The sequence below is a fragment of the Choloepus didactylus genome, chromosome 1, assembly GCF_015220235.1.
Source record: "Choloepus didactylus isolate mChoDid1 chromosome 1, mChoDid1.pri, whole genome shotgun sequence".
Classification (NCBI taxonomy): Eukaryota; Metazoa; Chordata; class Mammalia; order Pilosa; family Megalonychidae; genus Choloepus; species Choloepus didactylus.
Genome location: NC_051307.1, coordinates 162,824,093 through 162,841,551, shown reverse-complemented (window position 1 = coordinate 162,841,551; position 17,459 = coordinate 162,824,093). Strand labels below are relative to the sequence as shown.

At 40.1% G+C, this 17,459-nt stretch overlaps 1 protein-coding gene across 1 annotated transcript in view; it reads left to right on the top strand.

The window, feature by feature from the left end:
- LOC119540620 (inhibitor of carbonic anhydrase-like) overlaps positions 1 to 17,459 on the top strand; it is a 47,497-nt gene that overhangs the window by 1,667 nt on the left and 28,371 nt on the right. The window contains 5 exon segments of the mRNA XM_037844659.1: positions 9,818 to 9,990; positions 13,693 to 13,801; positions 14,744 to 14,905; positions 16,131 to 16,278; positions 16,897 to 16,952. Coding sequence (XP_037700587.1) covers positions 9,818 to 9,990; positions 13,693 to 13,801; positions 14,744 to 14,905; positions 16,131 to 16,278; positions 16,897 to 16,952 — 648 coding nt within the window.

The window sequence follows — 17,459 nt, the reverse complement described above, 5'->3', positions numbered from 1 at the left end:
GGGTGTTATTAATGATTGGCCTAGTCTAGGTTACTTGACTCCCTCCAGCTTTGCTCTCTTGAAAATCGTTTGTATTGAAGTATAATTTACACACAATAAAATGTACCTATCTTAAGTATACATATAGTTCAATGAATTTTGACAAAAATAGTCCTCCGTGTAACCACACCACAATCATTTCCAGCATCCCTAAGCTTCTCTCCTACTCCTTCCCAATCAATCCCACTTTCTTTCGCTGTAGATTACTTTGCCTTTTCTAGGTGCATAAGTGGAATCATACACAGTCTTTTTTTGTGTCTGGCTTCTGTCACTCAGCATAATTGTTTTGAGATTTATCTATATTGTTGCACACATCATAGTTCATTCTTTTTTATTGCTGAGGAATATACCATTGTATTGCAAAACCACAGTTTGTTTACTCCTTCACTTGCTGATGGACATTTGGATTCTTTCTAGATTTGAGCTCTTTTATAACTAAAGCTACTGTGAACATTAGTGCAGAAGTCTTTGTGTGGACATATGTTTTCATTTCTTTTGGATAAATGTCTAGAAATAGAATTGGTGGATGATAATGAAGTGTAGGTTTAAATTGATTTAAAAATACCAAACTTTTTCAGATAGTTGAAGTATTTTACACACCCACCAGCAATGTATGAGAATTTTAGTTGTTCCACGTGCTGGTGTTGTCAGTCTTTTTCCATTTAGTCATTCTAATAGGCATGTGGTGGTATCTCACTGTGGTTTAATTTGCATTTCTCTGACGACAAATGAGTATCTTTTCATGTTCATATTGGCCATTTGCTTATCTTCTTTTGTGATCTATTTGTGTGTGTGTGTTCATGTATTTAATTTTCTTTGCTGAATTTGATTTGTTAATATTTTGTAAAGGATTTTTGTGTCTATGTATATGGGGAATATTTAGCTGTAGTTTCTTTTCTTGTAACATTTTTGTTTGAATTTGGTGTCAGGTTAACGCTGGCCTTAGAAAATGAGTTAGGAGTTTTTTTCTTAAAAATAGTTTGTGTAGCATTAGTATTATTTCTTTCTTGAGTGTTTGATGGAGTTCACCAGTTTACTGTAGTACAAGTTTGCTGATACTAAATTCTCTCAACATTTGTCTGAAAAAGTCTATTTTTGCCTTAATTTTTGAAAATTATTTTCATTGTGTATAGAGTTCTATGTTGACAGGCTATTTTCTGTTTAGAACTTAAAATCATTCCTTTGTCTATGGCTTGTGTAGTTTCTGTGATATTTTTCTTCTTTGTTTCTCTGTGCCTATTTTCTCCCACCCCACCCCCACTCTGGTTGTTTTCATATCATTTGGAAAAATTCTGTCCAAATATTTATTCACATATTTTTAATCTCATCCAGTGACATTTTCATTTCAGAAAAAGCGTTTTTCATCTCTAGGAATTCATTTTGGTTCTTTTGATATCTTACATTTATCTATTCCTCTGTTCATATTTTTCTTTAAATCCCTGAGCATACTTACAATCTTTAGAAATTGATGTTTTAAAGTAATTTTCTTTAATTCCATCATCTCTTTCATTTCTGGGTCTCTTTCTACCGACTGATTTTCCTCCCGGTTATGGTTTATGTTTTCATGCTTCTTCATTTGTATAGTAGTTTTGTTGGGTACTGGATTTTGTCATATTCATTTAACAAGTCTCAGGCTTTTTGTTTCCACAGTTAGTTGTATTACCTGTGGATCAGCTTAATCCTTTCAAGACTAGTTTTCAAGATATTTAGGCTGTATCTAAAATACCCTTTCTTCTGGGGCTGGTTTAGCCTACCTCTGGGATCTTTAGTAAATGCACCGTCTATTCAATGAGATTTTCTCCATTCTGGATTATGAGAACTCAAATGATTTCTGACTCCATTTGAGCTCTGAAAAATGTTTGGTTTAAGCTCCTCACTAAATTTTCTTTCCCTGGCAGTTGTTATTTCTCTGGCCTTTATAATGTTCAAATTGATATTCAGCCAGAATCTCAAGGGTGTGCATATTTCTGGATCTGTTTTTCTCTCTTTTTGCAGTTCCCTCCACTTTGGTACTATCCCCTGCAAATTCTAGTTGCCGAATCCTCACCAAACTCTGAAGTTTGTCTCTTCAGTTTAGTGAGACAGTTATGCTCTCTTTGGTTTTCTCCTCAGTGTCATTTGGAAATTGTGTCCAAGCAGAAAGCTGGGGTGATATTAGGTGTCACCTTTTTGTTTCTCTTCTCTCAGAGATTACAGTTCTGTACTTCCTGTTGTCCCGCATTTTAAAACTTTTTTTTACCTTTTTTTTTTTCACTTTTTTTCCCCAGTTATTTTGTTTGTTTGTTTGTTTTTTATAATGCTAGGGCAAGTCCCAAGGCAAATCCTCTTTCATTGGTAGAAGCAGAAGTCCATTTTGCCTTCGGCTTTCGTTGTTGTTGTTGTTGTTGTTTGCATTTGTAAAGTTCTCTGTTTTAATACCATGTTTCTGTCAAGACTTTAGCTTTTGCATTAACAATGCAAACTTCCTTCATCCTATTTTACATTCACATTTTTTTAAAAAATTAGAGTTTTAATCAGTTTTAATCATTTGAGCATAAGCATAGTGGTGCCTGAAAATACAGACTTTCACATGGACCTTACCAGTAAAAGCATACCATTTTCTAAAAACCTGAAAAAACTGCAGTTATATATAGTAGTTGTTTATATAAATTAACCTATTTACAGAGCTATTTTCATTCATAGAGTTGTATTGTCTCTACTATTACCAGTCATATCTATGTACAAAATGTTCTTACAATCTATACTAGCAAATAAAATAAATATGTTTTGAAATCAAAGTGCAAATGTAAATTATTGCTCCAAGCATTTCTAGTGTGCACTTGGGTATGTGACTATATAATTCCAGACTGGTTCTTCTTACCCTGGGCTGCTGCTCTCAGAGGCTTTTTCAAATAATGTTCAGGGTCTTCATTTGTCACTCCCTGTCTTTGGCATGGGATTCTGTCAAAGGTGACTTGGCATCTCCTTTCCCATTTCTTTTCTTACTTATAGGCAGCTCCTGTAACTGTGTGGTTCAAATATTAGCTTCCTCATCTCAAGTTATTTAATATCCCTGACATCTAAAAAAAATCTTGTCAACAAAACAGGAACAATAATACTTAACTGGCAGGACAGTTATGAAGATTAGACAAAGGTCATGTACTTGGTGTGCTGACTGGTAGTTGTGGATCTAAGATGGCAGCATAGAGAGGAACGGAAGCTAGTTAGTCCCCCTGGAACAACTAATAAACAACCAGGAACAACTAGTAAATAATCCGGAATAACTGTGGGGGGACAAATGTGACCATCCACTCATCATACACCAACCTGAATTGGGAGGAATGCCCAATATTGCAGTGTAAAGTCTGTAAGTAAAAACTGTGGATCCAAGTGGGGTGCCCCATCCCCCCATGGCCTGAGCTGCAAAGCCTCCTGGTGCTAGAGAGCAGCTCTCTCCAAACAAACAAATACAGCTCAGCTGAGCTCCAGCTGGGGTTTTAAATTAACAAACATGGACTGCTCGATACAAGCTATGAATCCCCAACAAGCAGACAGAGGCTTTGGGTGATGACTGACCTTGGAGAGCCAGAGGATGGCTGCAGACTGGCCCTGAAGGGGGCTTTCTGTACCTGTTTCGGCTCAGTGGAGAAAGCCTCAGCCATTTTCAGTTCCCAGTGCTCTGACCCAGACAAGGGTGGAGACAGCACAGGCAGAGAGAGACCATTCAAATGCTAATGACCTCTCCCTAGGGGGTCTATCTTCCCTAAGAGGAAAGAGGAAAGAGCTCAGCTCTACTACCTGCCTTCCATTCAGAACCAGACCCCAGAGCCTGGGGGAAAACAGTCACAGGCCACACCTCCTTAGACCAGTCTGGAGTTACAGGCTGACAGGCACCACCTGCTGGGCAGAAAAGCACAGTGACCTGAGGCCTCACAGGGTGTACCAGTTTTCTAAGACACACTCTCAGAGAAACCGGATAGTGAATAGTTCTTCCTTCTGGGACTGGAGCCCGTTTTGGTCTGGGAAAACCTGATAGGGATAACCAAGGAAACCATGCCTGGACAATAGAAAACTACAACCTACATTAAGAAAAACAAAGTTATGGCCCAGTCAAAGGAACAAACTTTCACTTCAAGTGAGATACAGGAATTTAAACAACTAATACAAGTCAATTCAAAAAGTTTAGAGAAGATACAGTAAAAGAGATACACCATATAATGAAAACACTGGGTGTCCATAAGGTAGAAATTGAAAGTCCGAAAAAACAACTGGCAGAATCTATGGAAATGAAAGACACAACACAAGAGATGAAAGACACAATGGAAACATACAACAGCAGATCTCAAGAGGCAGAAGAAAACACTCAGGAACTGGAGAACAAGGCATCTGAAAGCCCACACACAAAAGAACAGATAGAGAAAAGAACGGAAAAATACAAGCAACATCTCCAGGAACATAAGGGCAAAATGAAAAGCAGGAATGTGTGTCATGGGTGTCCCAGAAGGAGCAGAGAAAGGAAAAGGGGCAGAAGCAATAATAGAGGAAATAATCAATGAAAATTTCCCATCTCTTATGAAAGACATAAAATTACAGATCCAAGAAGCGCAGCATACCCCTAACAGAATAGATCCGAATAGGCCTACACCAACACACTTAATAATCAGATTATCAAACATCAAAGAGAAAGAGACAATCCTGAAAGCTGCAAGAGAAAAGTGATCCATCACATACAAAGGAAGCTTGATAAGACTATGTGCGGATTTCTCAGTAGAAACCATGGAGGCAAGAAGGAAGTGGTATGATATATTTAAGATACTGAAAAAGAAAAACCACCAACCGAGAATCCTATATCTGGCAAAACTGTCCTTCAAATATGAGGGAGAGCTTTAAATATTCTCAGACAAGCAGACAATGACAGAGTTTATGAACAAGATACCTGCTCTACAGGAAACACTAAAGGAAGCACTGCAGACAGAAAGGAAAAGACAGGAGTGAGAGGTTTGGAAAACAATTTTGGGAGATAGTAGCACAGCAATGTAAGGACACTGAACAAAGATGACTGTGAGCATGGTTGAAAGAGGAAGGTTGGGATCATGTGGGACACCAGAACAAAAGACGAAGGATAAAGACTGGGACTGTGTAACTCAGGAAAACCTGGGGTGCTCAACAATTGTAATAAAAGTTACAAATATGTTTCTACATGAGGCAGAACAAATGAATGTCAACATTGTAAGGTGTTAAAAATAGGGTGGGAAATACAATCAATGCAAACTAGAAACTATAATTAGTTGGAAACATTGTATTATGCTTCTTTTAATATAACAAAGGCAATATACCAAAGCTAAATGCAGATGAGGTGGCGGGTAGGGGATGAGTATGGACTCCTGGCATTGTGATGTTGTCTGACTTTTTATTATACTTTGGGTTAATGCTGTCTTTCCTTTTGTTGCTTTCTAGCTGTCATGTTTTGTTTTGTTTTTTTTCTCTCTCTCTTTCTCTTTTCTTTTTCTTTCTCTCTGCCTTCTTTGACTGTTCCTCCTTCTTTGTGGAAAAAATGGAGATGTCCTTATATAGATAGTGGCGATAGTGCTGAATACATACATACGTGACTATACAGGGAACCAATGATTGTTTACTTTAGGATGGTATGTATGGTGTGTGAACAAAACCATCTTAAAAGAAAGGGGTTGATGAAGAAAACTTGAGGGCACTATACTGAGTGAAATAAGACAGACACATAAAGGCAAATATTGCAGGGTCTCACTGATATGACCTAATTATAATATGTAAACTCACAGACATGAAACATAAGTTACCAGAATATAGAATGAGGCTAAAGAATGGGGAGCAGTTGCTTATTAGGAGCAGAATGTTCAACTAGGGTGAACTTAAAACATTTGGAAATGGACAGAGGTGATGGTAGCACATTGTGAGAATAACTAACAGTGCTGAAAGGTGTGTGAAGGTGGTGGAAAGGGTAAGCTCAGAATCACATATGTCACCAAAAGGAAAGTTGGAGGTTAAAAGATGGAAATATATAAAACAGTGAATCTTGTGGTGGACAATGTCCATGATTAGCTACACAAATATTAGAAATCTCTCTCATGAACTGGAACAAATGTAAAATGTATGACACTATAACTAGAAATTAATAATAAAGAGGCATATAGGAAAAAATATATATACCTATTGCAAACTATATACTACAGTTAGTAGTATTTTAACATTCTTTCATCAACAGTAACAAATGTACTGTACCAAAACTATGAATCAATAATGGAGGAGGGGGTAGTTAGGGGTATGGGAGAATTTGAGTTTCCTTTTTTTTGTCTTTATTTCTTTTCTGGAGTAATGAAAATGTTCCAAAAATTGGGAAAAAAATCAATTGTGGTGATGGATGCACAGTTGTATGGTGGTGCCATGGGCAATTGATTGTACACTTTGGATCTTTGGAGAGTTGTACGATATGTGAACAATCTTAATTAAAAAATATATATTAAAAATGTACTTGTTTTTGCTATAATTTTCATATTCTAGAGTTCATTTAAAATAACCTTTTGCCCAGATACTACAAATCTGTAAATAGCATTTTGCCTTTGGAATGCGCTCTGTACTAACATCTACAGCTTAAAAAGCCAGTGAAATAGGCACTTAATTTCAGTGTTCAGCAGTTAGTTCCAGGTACGTTTAGATTGAATTGCTAGGCCCTAAACTTCCTTCTCATAGGTTTCTTTTTCCCTAGGTAAAATTCATATAACATAGAATTAACCATATTAAAGTGTACAATTCAGAAGTATTTAGCATATTCACAAGGTTGTGCAACCACCACCTCTCTTTCATTCCAAAGCATCTGCATCACCTCGTAACAGAATCCTGTACCCATTAAGTAGTCAGTTTCCATTTCCTCCTCTCCCAGCACCTGGTAACCACTGATTTCTTTTCCATCTCTATGAATTTACCTATTCTAGATATTTCATATCAGTGAGATTATGCAGTATTTGTCCTTTTGTGCCTGGCTTATTTCCTCAACATGATATCTTCCAGCTACATCCATGTTGTAGCATGTATCAGTGTTTCATTCCTTTTTATGGCTGAATAATATTCCATTGTATGGATATACCGTATTTTGTTTATCCATTCATCTGTTGATGGAAACTTGAATTGTTTCCACCTTTTGTCTATTTTGATGAGTGTTGTTATGAAAATGAGTGTACAAATATTTGTTCCCTGTTTTTAATTCTTTTGGGTGGAGTTTCAACTTTAGGAGTGGAGTTCCTGGGTCATATGCTAATCCTATATTTAACTTTTTGAGGATGCTGTTGACTTTTTTAATTTTTTATTTTTTGATTAGAGAAGTTGTAGGTTTACAGAACAATCATGCATAAAACACAGGACTCACATATACCACCCTGTCACCAATACCTGGCATTGGTGTGTGTGCTGGTTTGAATCTATTATGTTCCCCACAAAAATCCAATCTTGTGAGTGCAGACTTATTATGGATGGAATCTTTTGATTAGATTATTTCCATGGAGGTCATCTTGATTGGTTCAGTGGAGTCCTTAAGAGAACAGATGCTTGGAGATGCAGAATGAAAGATGTTTGGAGATGCTAAGTTAAGAGATGAAGCCCAGAGTTTGCCCCAGAGAAGCTAAGAGAGGACCCCCAGATGCTTAGAGGGAAATACCCTGGGAGAACAAGCAAGGGTGCACAGAGGCTGAGAGAGAGAAGCTAAGAGAGACAGAAGCCCAGAGACATTTTGGAGAAAGCCATTTTGAAACCAGAACTCAGGAGCAAAGAACCAGTAGACACCAGCCATGTGCCGTCCCAGCTGACAGAGGACACCATCAACTTTTCTTCAGTAAATGGATCCTCTTGTTGAAGCCTTAGTTTGGACACTTTTATGGCCCAAGAACTGTAAATATGTAACCTAATAAATTCCCTTTATAAAAGCCAATCCATTTCTGGTATTTTGCATAGTGGCAGCCTTAGCAAACCAGAACAGTGTGGAACATTTGTTACAATCAATGATAGCACAATTTAATAATTGTGCTATTAATTAAAAGTTCCCTGTTTGCCTAGTGTAGTTCAATGGATTTTTAAAATAATTTTATTCTGTTATCATATATACAATCTAACATTCCCCTTTTTTATACTTTATTTATCAAAAAATTAAAAAAATTCTAACAAAACAAAACAAAGGAATAAGAAAAACAAATAACCTAAAATAACTACATTATTTCCAGTATGTTCCCCCATACCCCAGGAAAATTAACAAACCATAGTCATTCCTGAGCATTCCCATATCATTAAGATTACGCTCCGTATCTTATCTGTGCTTGTTAGATTATCATTCCCCTTTCACTAGTTAACATTTCCCTTTTAATCGTATTCATTCAGATATATATTTCAGTACTGTTAATTGTCTTCATAATGTTGTGTTACCATCACCACCATCCATTGCCTCAACATTTCCATTGCTCCAAATAGGAACCCTGTGCATTTTAAGCCTTAGCTTCCCATTCCCTATCCCCAACCCATCCCCTGGTAACCTATATTCCAGGTTCTGACTCTAGGAGTTTGCTTATCCTAATTGTTTCAAACCAGTGAGACATACAATATTTGTCCTTTTGCATCTGGCTTATCTCATTCAACATAATGCCTTCAAAATTCATCCATGTTGTTGCCTCTATCAGGACTTCATTCCTTTGTATACAGAATAATATTCCATTGTATGTACATACCACATTTTGTTCATCCATTCATCAGCTGATGGACACTTAGGTTGCTTCCATCTTTTGGCAATTGTCAATAATGCTGCTTTGAACATTGGTGCACAAATATCTGTTTGAGACCCTGCTTTCAAATTCTATACCTAGTAGTGGGATTGCTGGGTCATATGGTAGTTCTATACTAAGTTTTCTGAGGAACTGCCAAACTGTCTTCCACAGTGGCCATTTTACTTTGCCACCAGCAATGAATGAGTGTTCCTTTTTCTCCACATCCTCTCCAACACTTTTCTTTTCTTTTCTTTTTTTGTTAATAGCATCCATTCTAATGGGTGTGAGATGATATCTAATTATAGTTTTAATTTGCATTTCCCTGATGAATAATGATGCTGAGCATCTTTTCATGTGCTTTCTGCCCTTTTGTATATCTTCTTTGGAGAGATGTCTATTCAAGTCTTTTGCCCGTTTTTAAATTGTTTTTTTTTTTTTTTATAATTGAAGGATTTATTTGTATATTCTGGATCTTAAACCTTTATTGGATTTGAGGTTTCCAATTATTTTTTCCCATTGTGTAGGTTGTTGTGTTACTTTCATTATAAAGTCCCTTGAGGTACAAAAGTTTCAAATTTTGATGAGGTCCCATTTATCTATGTTTTTCTTTTGTTGCTTGTGCTTTGGGTTTAAAATCTAAGAAATCATTGACTAACACGAGGTCCCAAAGATGCTTTTCTACATTTTCTTCTAGGATTTTGATAGTTCTAACTCTTATATTCAGATCTTTTATCCATTTTGAGTTGATCTTTGTACATGGTGTGAGATAGGGGTTCCTCCTATTTTTTTTTTTTTTTTTTAATTTTCAAATGGAGATCCAGTTTCCTAGCACCATTTGTTGAAGATGCCTTTTGCTTTTTAATCTAAATGATAGAGCAAAAGCAGAGAAATGGGCCCTGAGAATTCATGTGAGCCATTCAGCCAATCCAATATGTTTCTACTACTACCTTTAACCTCTTCTGCCAGCAGAGACAGGTGAGTGCTTACCTCTGGGTTCCTTATACTCTTGCTCTCTGTAGGGCTGTGTCAGGCTGTCCCTGAGAATACTGTGAGATGGTGCACCATGTCAGATCAAGAGGACAGTAAGTGTACCAGTTTCCGTGACAATATGAAAAAAGTTGTTCCAGTGGATGGTCCCCTTGTTGCCTGTGTGAAGAGGACCTCCTACTTTGAGTGCATCAAATCCATCGCAGTAAGAAGAAAATCCATAATTTCTCTTTATTTTTAGGTACCTGCTATTGTTTATTGCTTCAGAACAGTCCTCTTCCCACAGGAACCAGACCATGCTTGAGAGGTGAAAGAAACAAGCTAAAGGTGGTGGGTGGGGAGGGGGGCTATTTGGGAACTCTGTTCTGTATGATTTTTTTTGTAAACCTACAACTTCTCTAATACATTAAAAACAACAACAAAAACAAAAAAACAAAAACAAAACAAAACAAAAAAACAAGAGAGAAACAAGCTAAAGACCTGAAAGTACAGGTCTCCAAGTATAGAAAAAATATATAGATGCTAACATCCAATGATAGCAATAATGATGGTGATGCTGATATTAACAATGATAAACAAATAATAGAGAAGGATTCCATCTCAGTGAAAATACTGTGTTAAAGCAAAGCTGACATTACAATGAAAGAAATCTGTAAAGACTCAGAAATAAACAAGAAGCTCCAGTATCACTATTATTATTTAACATTGTTTTTGGAATTTTCCAAAATTGCAATAAGATATAAAATGCATATGGGAATGAAACAAATTATCAATATTGTCAGATGATTGTATACCTAGAAAGTGAAATGGAAATAGGCGAAATGAATGGCTATAATTATTTTTAATGAATGAATTAATTTGGTAAAAGGAAAATATATCACAATTAATGCCATTTCTATACATCAACAGTCATCAGTTGGGGAAAAAGTAGCTCCAAATTGGGTTCATATTTATACTAAAAAGAAAAAGAAAAATATTTCAGGAAAAAATGAGAGATGTATAGGACTGTTTCAACTGAAATACTAAACTTTTGTGACAAATGAACAATATTATTAATAAATGAAAACAGGTCATATCTTGTTCCAGTTTGCTATTGCTGCAATTATACAAAATAACAGAAATGGATTGCCTTTTATAAAGGGCATTTATTAGGTTACAAATTTACAGCTATAAAGCCATAAAAGTGTCTGAACTAAGGCATCAACACGAGGATACCTTCACTGAAGAATGGCCAATGGCGTCCAGACCACCTCTGTCAACTGGGAAGGCACGTGGCTGGTGTCTGCTGGTCCTTTGCTCTTGAGTTGTGTTTCAAAATGGCTTCCTCCAGAATGTCTCTGGGCTTCTGTGTTTCTTAGCCTGTCTCTCTCACCTCCTGTGCATCCTTGCTTGTTCTCCCAGGGTGTTTCTCTCTAAGCTTCTGGGGGTGCTCTCTTAGCTTTGTCTGGGCAAACTTGGCTTCATCTCTTAGCTTAGCATCTCCCTTCTGTCTGCATCTCCCAGCATCTCCAAGCATATAAGTCTGTGTTGGCTCTTAGCTTCTCTCCAAAATGTCTCTCTCAGCTTCTCTGAGCTCCTTCTCTCCATGAGCTCTCTTAAAAGACTCCAGTGGTCTAATTAAGACTCACCCTGAATGGGCAGGGTAACACCTCCATGGAAATAATTTAATCAAAGGACCCACCCACAGTTGAGTAGGTCACATCTCCATGGAAATATTCAATCAAGAGGTTCCACCCAACAAGTTGGATTAAAAGGTCGTCACTCTTCTGGGTTCCATAACAGTTTCAAACCAGCACATATCCCTAGAAGGGAAGACTAAATATCATATAATTTCATATTCTCCAAAGGCTAGTTCATAAATTTATTTAGTGTAATTTAATTCAAAAATACAGTTCTTTTTTTTAAAGAATCAATAAAATTATAAAATTCTTAAGGAAAGGCACAGAAGAATATAAAATAGAGAAAAAGTAGCAAGGAAGTGGCTGAGCCCTACCTGATAATGTAACACATTTAAGTAATGGTGTTACAAAGAACAGGGTATTGATGGAGATGTAAAAGCCCAGAAAGAAAAGAAAATTCAGACATATTGCCAGCTTTCTATATGTTTATCCATCTATCTAATTACCTACAGTATATGGTAGAGATGCAAACAATGATACACGTACAATATTAGGTTATTAAAGCACTAGGCTTACTAAATTTAGGTAAGATATATATGTGAATTTAGGTAGGTAGGTATTATTTAGATGATAAGGTAAACTGTAAAAACAAATGACTGAGAAAGGATTCTTTAGATGGACAACTGGGTGGCCAATTGGAAAAAAAAATCAAATGAGATTCTAGTCCATTCATCAGAATAAACTCCCTGTTTGACTTAACTTGATTAAAAGAGATAGACATAACAAAATAATTACAAAAGCAGGTAAATTTGGAAGTGTAAAAAATTTAAATATGTACAAAGAAAAGTAGAAAAAAGGCTGTAGGCCTACAAAACTATGTAATCACATCAGCTATGGCAAAATAGCATACTATAAAAACTATATAAAGACTCCATTCAAATTTATGAGAATAACAAGCTATAAACCACTCACAGAAAAGAAATTACAACCAATAAACAAATAAAGGGAAAGTGCTCATCCTTTTAAATAATCAAATAAATGCAAATAAAACCATTCTTAAAGTAACAGTTTATATCTAGTAACGTAATAACATTTCATAAATGACAGCATTTCTTGCTAATAGGTTTGCAGCAAAATTGCTATGCATTGTTATTGACATTATTAATTTGAACATTGCTTCTGGAAAATGATTTGTAAATATTCAGTAAGGTCGGAAATGTACACAAACTTTATTTTTCTCTTTATATGAAGAGATTTGTTACCCTGTGCAATGCTGGAGCTGGTCTATAAGACTGTTGCCTTCACATCTGATATTTATTGCACCTTGAAGAGGAGGCAGTCAGGAAGGGAAGAGATGCTTATAAATGGGGGGGAAGAGCAAGAACAAGCTGGAACCCACAGTCAGGATCCACAGAGATGGACCAAAACCCTTGCCTCAGACCTTGAAGGAGTTTTCAAGGCCAAGTGGCCTTCTTGTCTTTTCACCTTTACACTAAATCCCCCCCTTTCCTTAAGCTGATTTGAGTTGGTTTCTGATACATGAAATCAACTAAAATGTGTGTGCATACACACATGCACACACACGCATGTATATAGAGATACAAATATATATTGTAAGATATTTCTAAGAAAAAACTGGATGAGGAAAAAGGGAAGTATTCAGAAACACAGCACTAAGTTCAAAAAACCCAAGTTACTTTAAATATCAATTAAAAAGTGAATAAAAAGAATGATATCTGTGACATGTAGGCAAATGGTCCAACCTCATTCCTGAGACGAGGTGGGAGGTTGCTGCTTGTCACAGGAAAGAAGGACTCCTCAGCCAACAGATCCCTGAAGAGGGTCGCGTTAGTGGAATCCAGATCTGGAAGTGAGTAAAGTGACTTCTTATGGATGGAAATATTCTAAGATTCTTTCATTCACTTCTCCAGCAAAACTTGATTGTGCCAGGTGCTCTTGTAGGTGCTGGGATTCTGCAGGGAATAAAACAGACGGGTCCCACCCTCATGGAGCTTACAGTCTACAGGGGAGGACAGACAACAAACAGTTTGTCGGTGATGAGGTCTAAGAGGAAAACAGAGGGGCCTCTAGAATGCAGGAGTTGGTGGTTTTAAGAGTATGGTCAGGGAAGGCCTCACTAAGAAAGTGACATTTGAGCAAAAACACGAGGGAGGTGAGGGAGGTCTGAGCCGTGCAGGTGTCATGGGGCAGGTGTTCTGGGAAGAGGGTTGAGATGAGTCTCCCTTGGAGGAGAAGGCTTCACTGTGGTCTGGTCTCTTCTCTTTCAGGCTAATGAAGCGGATGCCGTTACCATCGATGGAGGTTTGGTGTTTGAGGCAGGCCTGGCCCCCTATAACCTGAAGCCTGTCGTGGCGGAGTTCTATGGGTCCAAAGACAGTGAGTTCTCCCTGGGGACCCGGGTTTCTGTCCTGATGCTGCAGCCATGAAGGGATGCAGGGTGTCTGTCAGTGTTACAGTGGCCGGAAACAAAGTTGTTGAAGCTCTTTGGATTGATTGAGGCTGTCACTGTAGCTGATCCATGAGGGGCTGGGGTACTGGCTCTCTCTGGGAAGCTGTGAACTTGGTGCATTGTGATAGAAATGCTATTGGTGCTGCTGGATGTGGGGGTATCTAGGGCCTGTCAGAGAAATGCTGCCCTGAGTCCATCACCAACCCAGTGGGGTTGCACCAATGAGAGGTTCATCTCTGGAGACACACAGGAGCTCCGACAACCTTGTCTCATGATATTTCCCTGCAAGTGCGACAGAACATGGGGCCTGTGTCTGTTGTGAGGAGAGGTTTGTGGGGAGCCTAAGGATGTGGCTTTGGCCTCCTTCCTATACATCTCCATTACTGTCATCAGTGTGTGTAAGCACAGCCTGCCCCGAGTTGACTACAACTTGCAGGGCCTTGGCAAAATCCTGGGGAGGCCCCTGTATCCTTCCCACACCTTCATCTTAGTGTCTGGCTGCTGACCAGAGAAGCAGAGAAGGTAGAAAAGCCCTTGGTGAGAAACAGTATCATTACAATAAGGAGGGAGCTGCAGCTCTCCCTAAGAATGCCCTGCAGGGCCTGTAATACTGAAACCCTTGGGCTCATCTCTCCCCCCCTAGCTTGGAGGGGCTGCAGAAAAGGAGCTGGTGTTTATTCCCTTGAAAAGGGACAGCTCTCATTGTCCTGTCCATCAAGGCTTTTTTTCATTCTCTTTTTCTGCCTGCTAACCAGGGGATGGTGCAGGTCCTAGGATACCCCAAAGTTCCCCAGGCACACATTCTAGAATATTAGTAGTGATGATATAGCATCTTCCATTGGCCCTTCCTTTTTCTGTGCCCTTTAAAGATCTGCAAACCCAATTTTATGCTGTGGCCATGGTGAAGAAGGGCAGTGACTTCCAGCTGAACCAGCTCCGAGGCAAGAAGTCCTGCCACACAGGCCTGGGATGGTCTGCTGGGTGGAACGTCCCCATTGGGATGCTTCTCCCCTCAGACTCTCCTAGAGAAGGTAAGCTGGCTGGGGGTGGGAGTACCCTCAGGCAGGGCTCTACTCCACTTGCCCACATGGGTCATATCGGGGTCTTACAGTCACTGTCAATTTTACATGTTTCATGAACTCCGGGATTGGGGAGGACAACTTGCATAAAACATGCTCTGTCTGTGTTTGCTGTACCAGCAACACGTGGGCGCTGGCAGAAAATGTGCATCCATCTCTCTAAGCCCCTAACAGCCCCACACTCATGGTAATCCCAGCAGCTTGGCCAGGCCAAAGGCCATCCTTGGGGCCAGCCAAGAAAGGGGAAGTCTCTTCCAGCTTCCCAGGAGGGCTCACATGGGATGACAGCCATACTGCCAGCAGTCAGGCCTCAGTGTCTTAGGGAAGAGCTCGGGACATATGCAAGGAAGGGATGAGGGGAACAGAACTGTGATTTCTGTGCATGCTCTGGGTCTTCTTTGTCAGTTATGATGCGCCAAGGAGACCCTAGTGTGTGTTTTCAGTCTTTGAGAGGTGTCAGCCAAACCTTTCTGCAAAAGTGCATCTTTGTGAGCCCTGCTAACCTCTGCAGCATTCATGTTTCAACTGGGATTGTGCTAAGGGGTTGCTGGGATGGGATGGGGTGTTTCAGCCTGGGCCACAGCTCTGGGTCCACATTTTGCCACATCTGCCTTAGTGACAGATGCTGCTGGAGGTCTGTCTGGGCAGTTAGGCAGTGGCTGTTGGCATGGCCCCAACCTCACCAGGCAAGTGATCTCAACTTCCTCCTGTGGGTCCCCAGAGGAGGAGCCCCCTGAACCATCTCAGCCTCTGGATGCAGAAGAGGAAGCATGGGTGGGTGGGACTGTGTCAAGGAAGGGCCAGCAGGGATTGATTGACCTGTGAGTGCCCCTGCTGTGTTCAGTTAGAGTCCCGCACAGCCCCTCTAGAGCCTCCATGTGGGCGAGTTAACAGAGGTGAGTGGTGCTGGGCCTGCAGTCTTGGTTTCATTTTAGAGCAGCACCTTTCACCCTTGGAGCGGACAAGCTGGGGGAGCATTCTCAAGGGCTCGAACGTTAGCCCCCACGAGTGTGGTGCCTGAACATGCAGGGCATCCACTCTCTCGGGAACACCCACTTTCTCAGGACAGGCTGGCAAGACTCAGGGGCTCCCACATGGAGCTGCTTTACTCACACTAGCACAGCGCAGCGGCCTCAGCCAGCACAGGCCCTGAGGGCCGTTTCTCTGTGTTGAGCAGCTGCGGCCCAGTTCTTCGCGAGCAGCTGTGTCCCCTGCGCGGATGGGAAGAAGTTCCCCAGCCTGTGTCACCTGTGTGTGGGCAAAGGGGAACACGAGTGTGCCTGCTCCTCCCAGGAACCGTACTTCGGCTACTCGGGCGCTTTCAACTGAGTGAGGCCATCACCCTCAAAGGCCCAGGGAGGGACAGGCCTGCCCGGGGCCACCCCGAATGTCAGTGTGAAACCCGGGGCCTTCCCTCACTTCTAACCATCCTGAAGAGTGATATTCTTGGTGGGGGCCCCTCTTTTCTCCTGCGGGGAGGGTGCAGGGGACAGACCCGTCTCTGAGACTCTGGGATCCACGCACACTAGACCTGGGCTCCTGGCCTGGGTCTTTCTGTCGGAGCATCTCTGTGCCTGCCTCTCCCCACCTCCCTTGCAGCCCCTGCAGGCATCTCTTCTTATTCTCTGTGAGAAAAATGGCTAGTGCTCAAAACCAAAGTGAAACTAGCTGGGAATCTGAGGCTATCCAAAGTCTTTATCCTCCCTCTAAAAGGCTTTAAACTTTTACTTAAAAAAAACAAAGAAAAACCTGTTGCTTTTTGCCACCATCGAAGGGGGACATGAGCATCCTCCTCTTGCACCATCCCTCCCACGAGCTGCCTGGGAAACTGGTCAAAGCTCAGGAGCCAGTGGTCCGGGCAGATCCTCAGAGGGGCTGCTCGAGGGAGGGGCAGGAGCCCCTTGTCAGTTATAAAAGGCCTGATTGTGGCTTTCCTGTTGCAGGTGTCTGGAGGACGGTGTTGGGGACGTGTGTTTTGTGAGGCACATGACTGTGTTTGGTAAGTGCTCCACAAAGAATCATGCAGGGCCCCACTCTAGCCAGAACGACTGGTTCTTTCCTGAAAGTTTCCCTAGATCTAGAGATGTCGGGATATTTAATACCACAGGAGGATTTTTGTGTAAAGAATACTTCTGTTATTGTTTCTTTGTATAGTGGTCAATTTGTTCAGTCTATAAAGCTACTAAACACATTTTTTCTTGGTCTTTGAAATATCGATTTCAAATTTAGTCAGGTTCTCCCGAACTTACAACTTCATTACTTCATTGTAAACGTCTCCTAAATGCTTCAGACTCCTTAAGCAAACACAAATTACTGTCATGGTTTCAGAACTTACTAGCACAAAGAATTAAATCTGATACATAAATATTGTTACCATGGGCACACGTGTATTTCTTCTTTCTTTCTATATTTTAAAAATTAAAAAAACAAAACTTTCCAGAGTTTTGGACAACTTACCAGAAACAAAGAAAAGATAGTATTTCAGACAAGCTGAGGTTACAGGTTT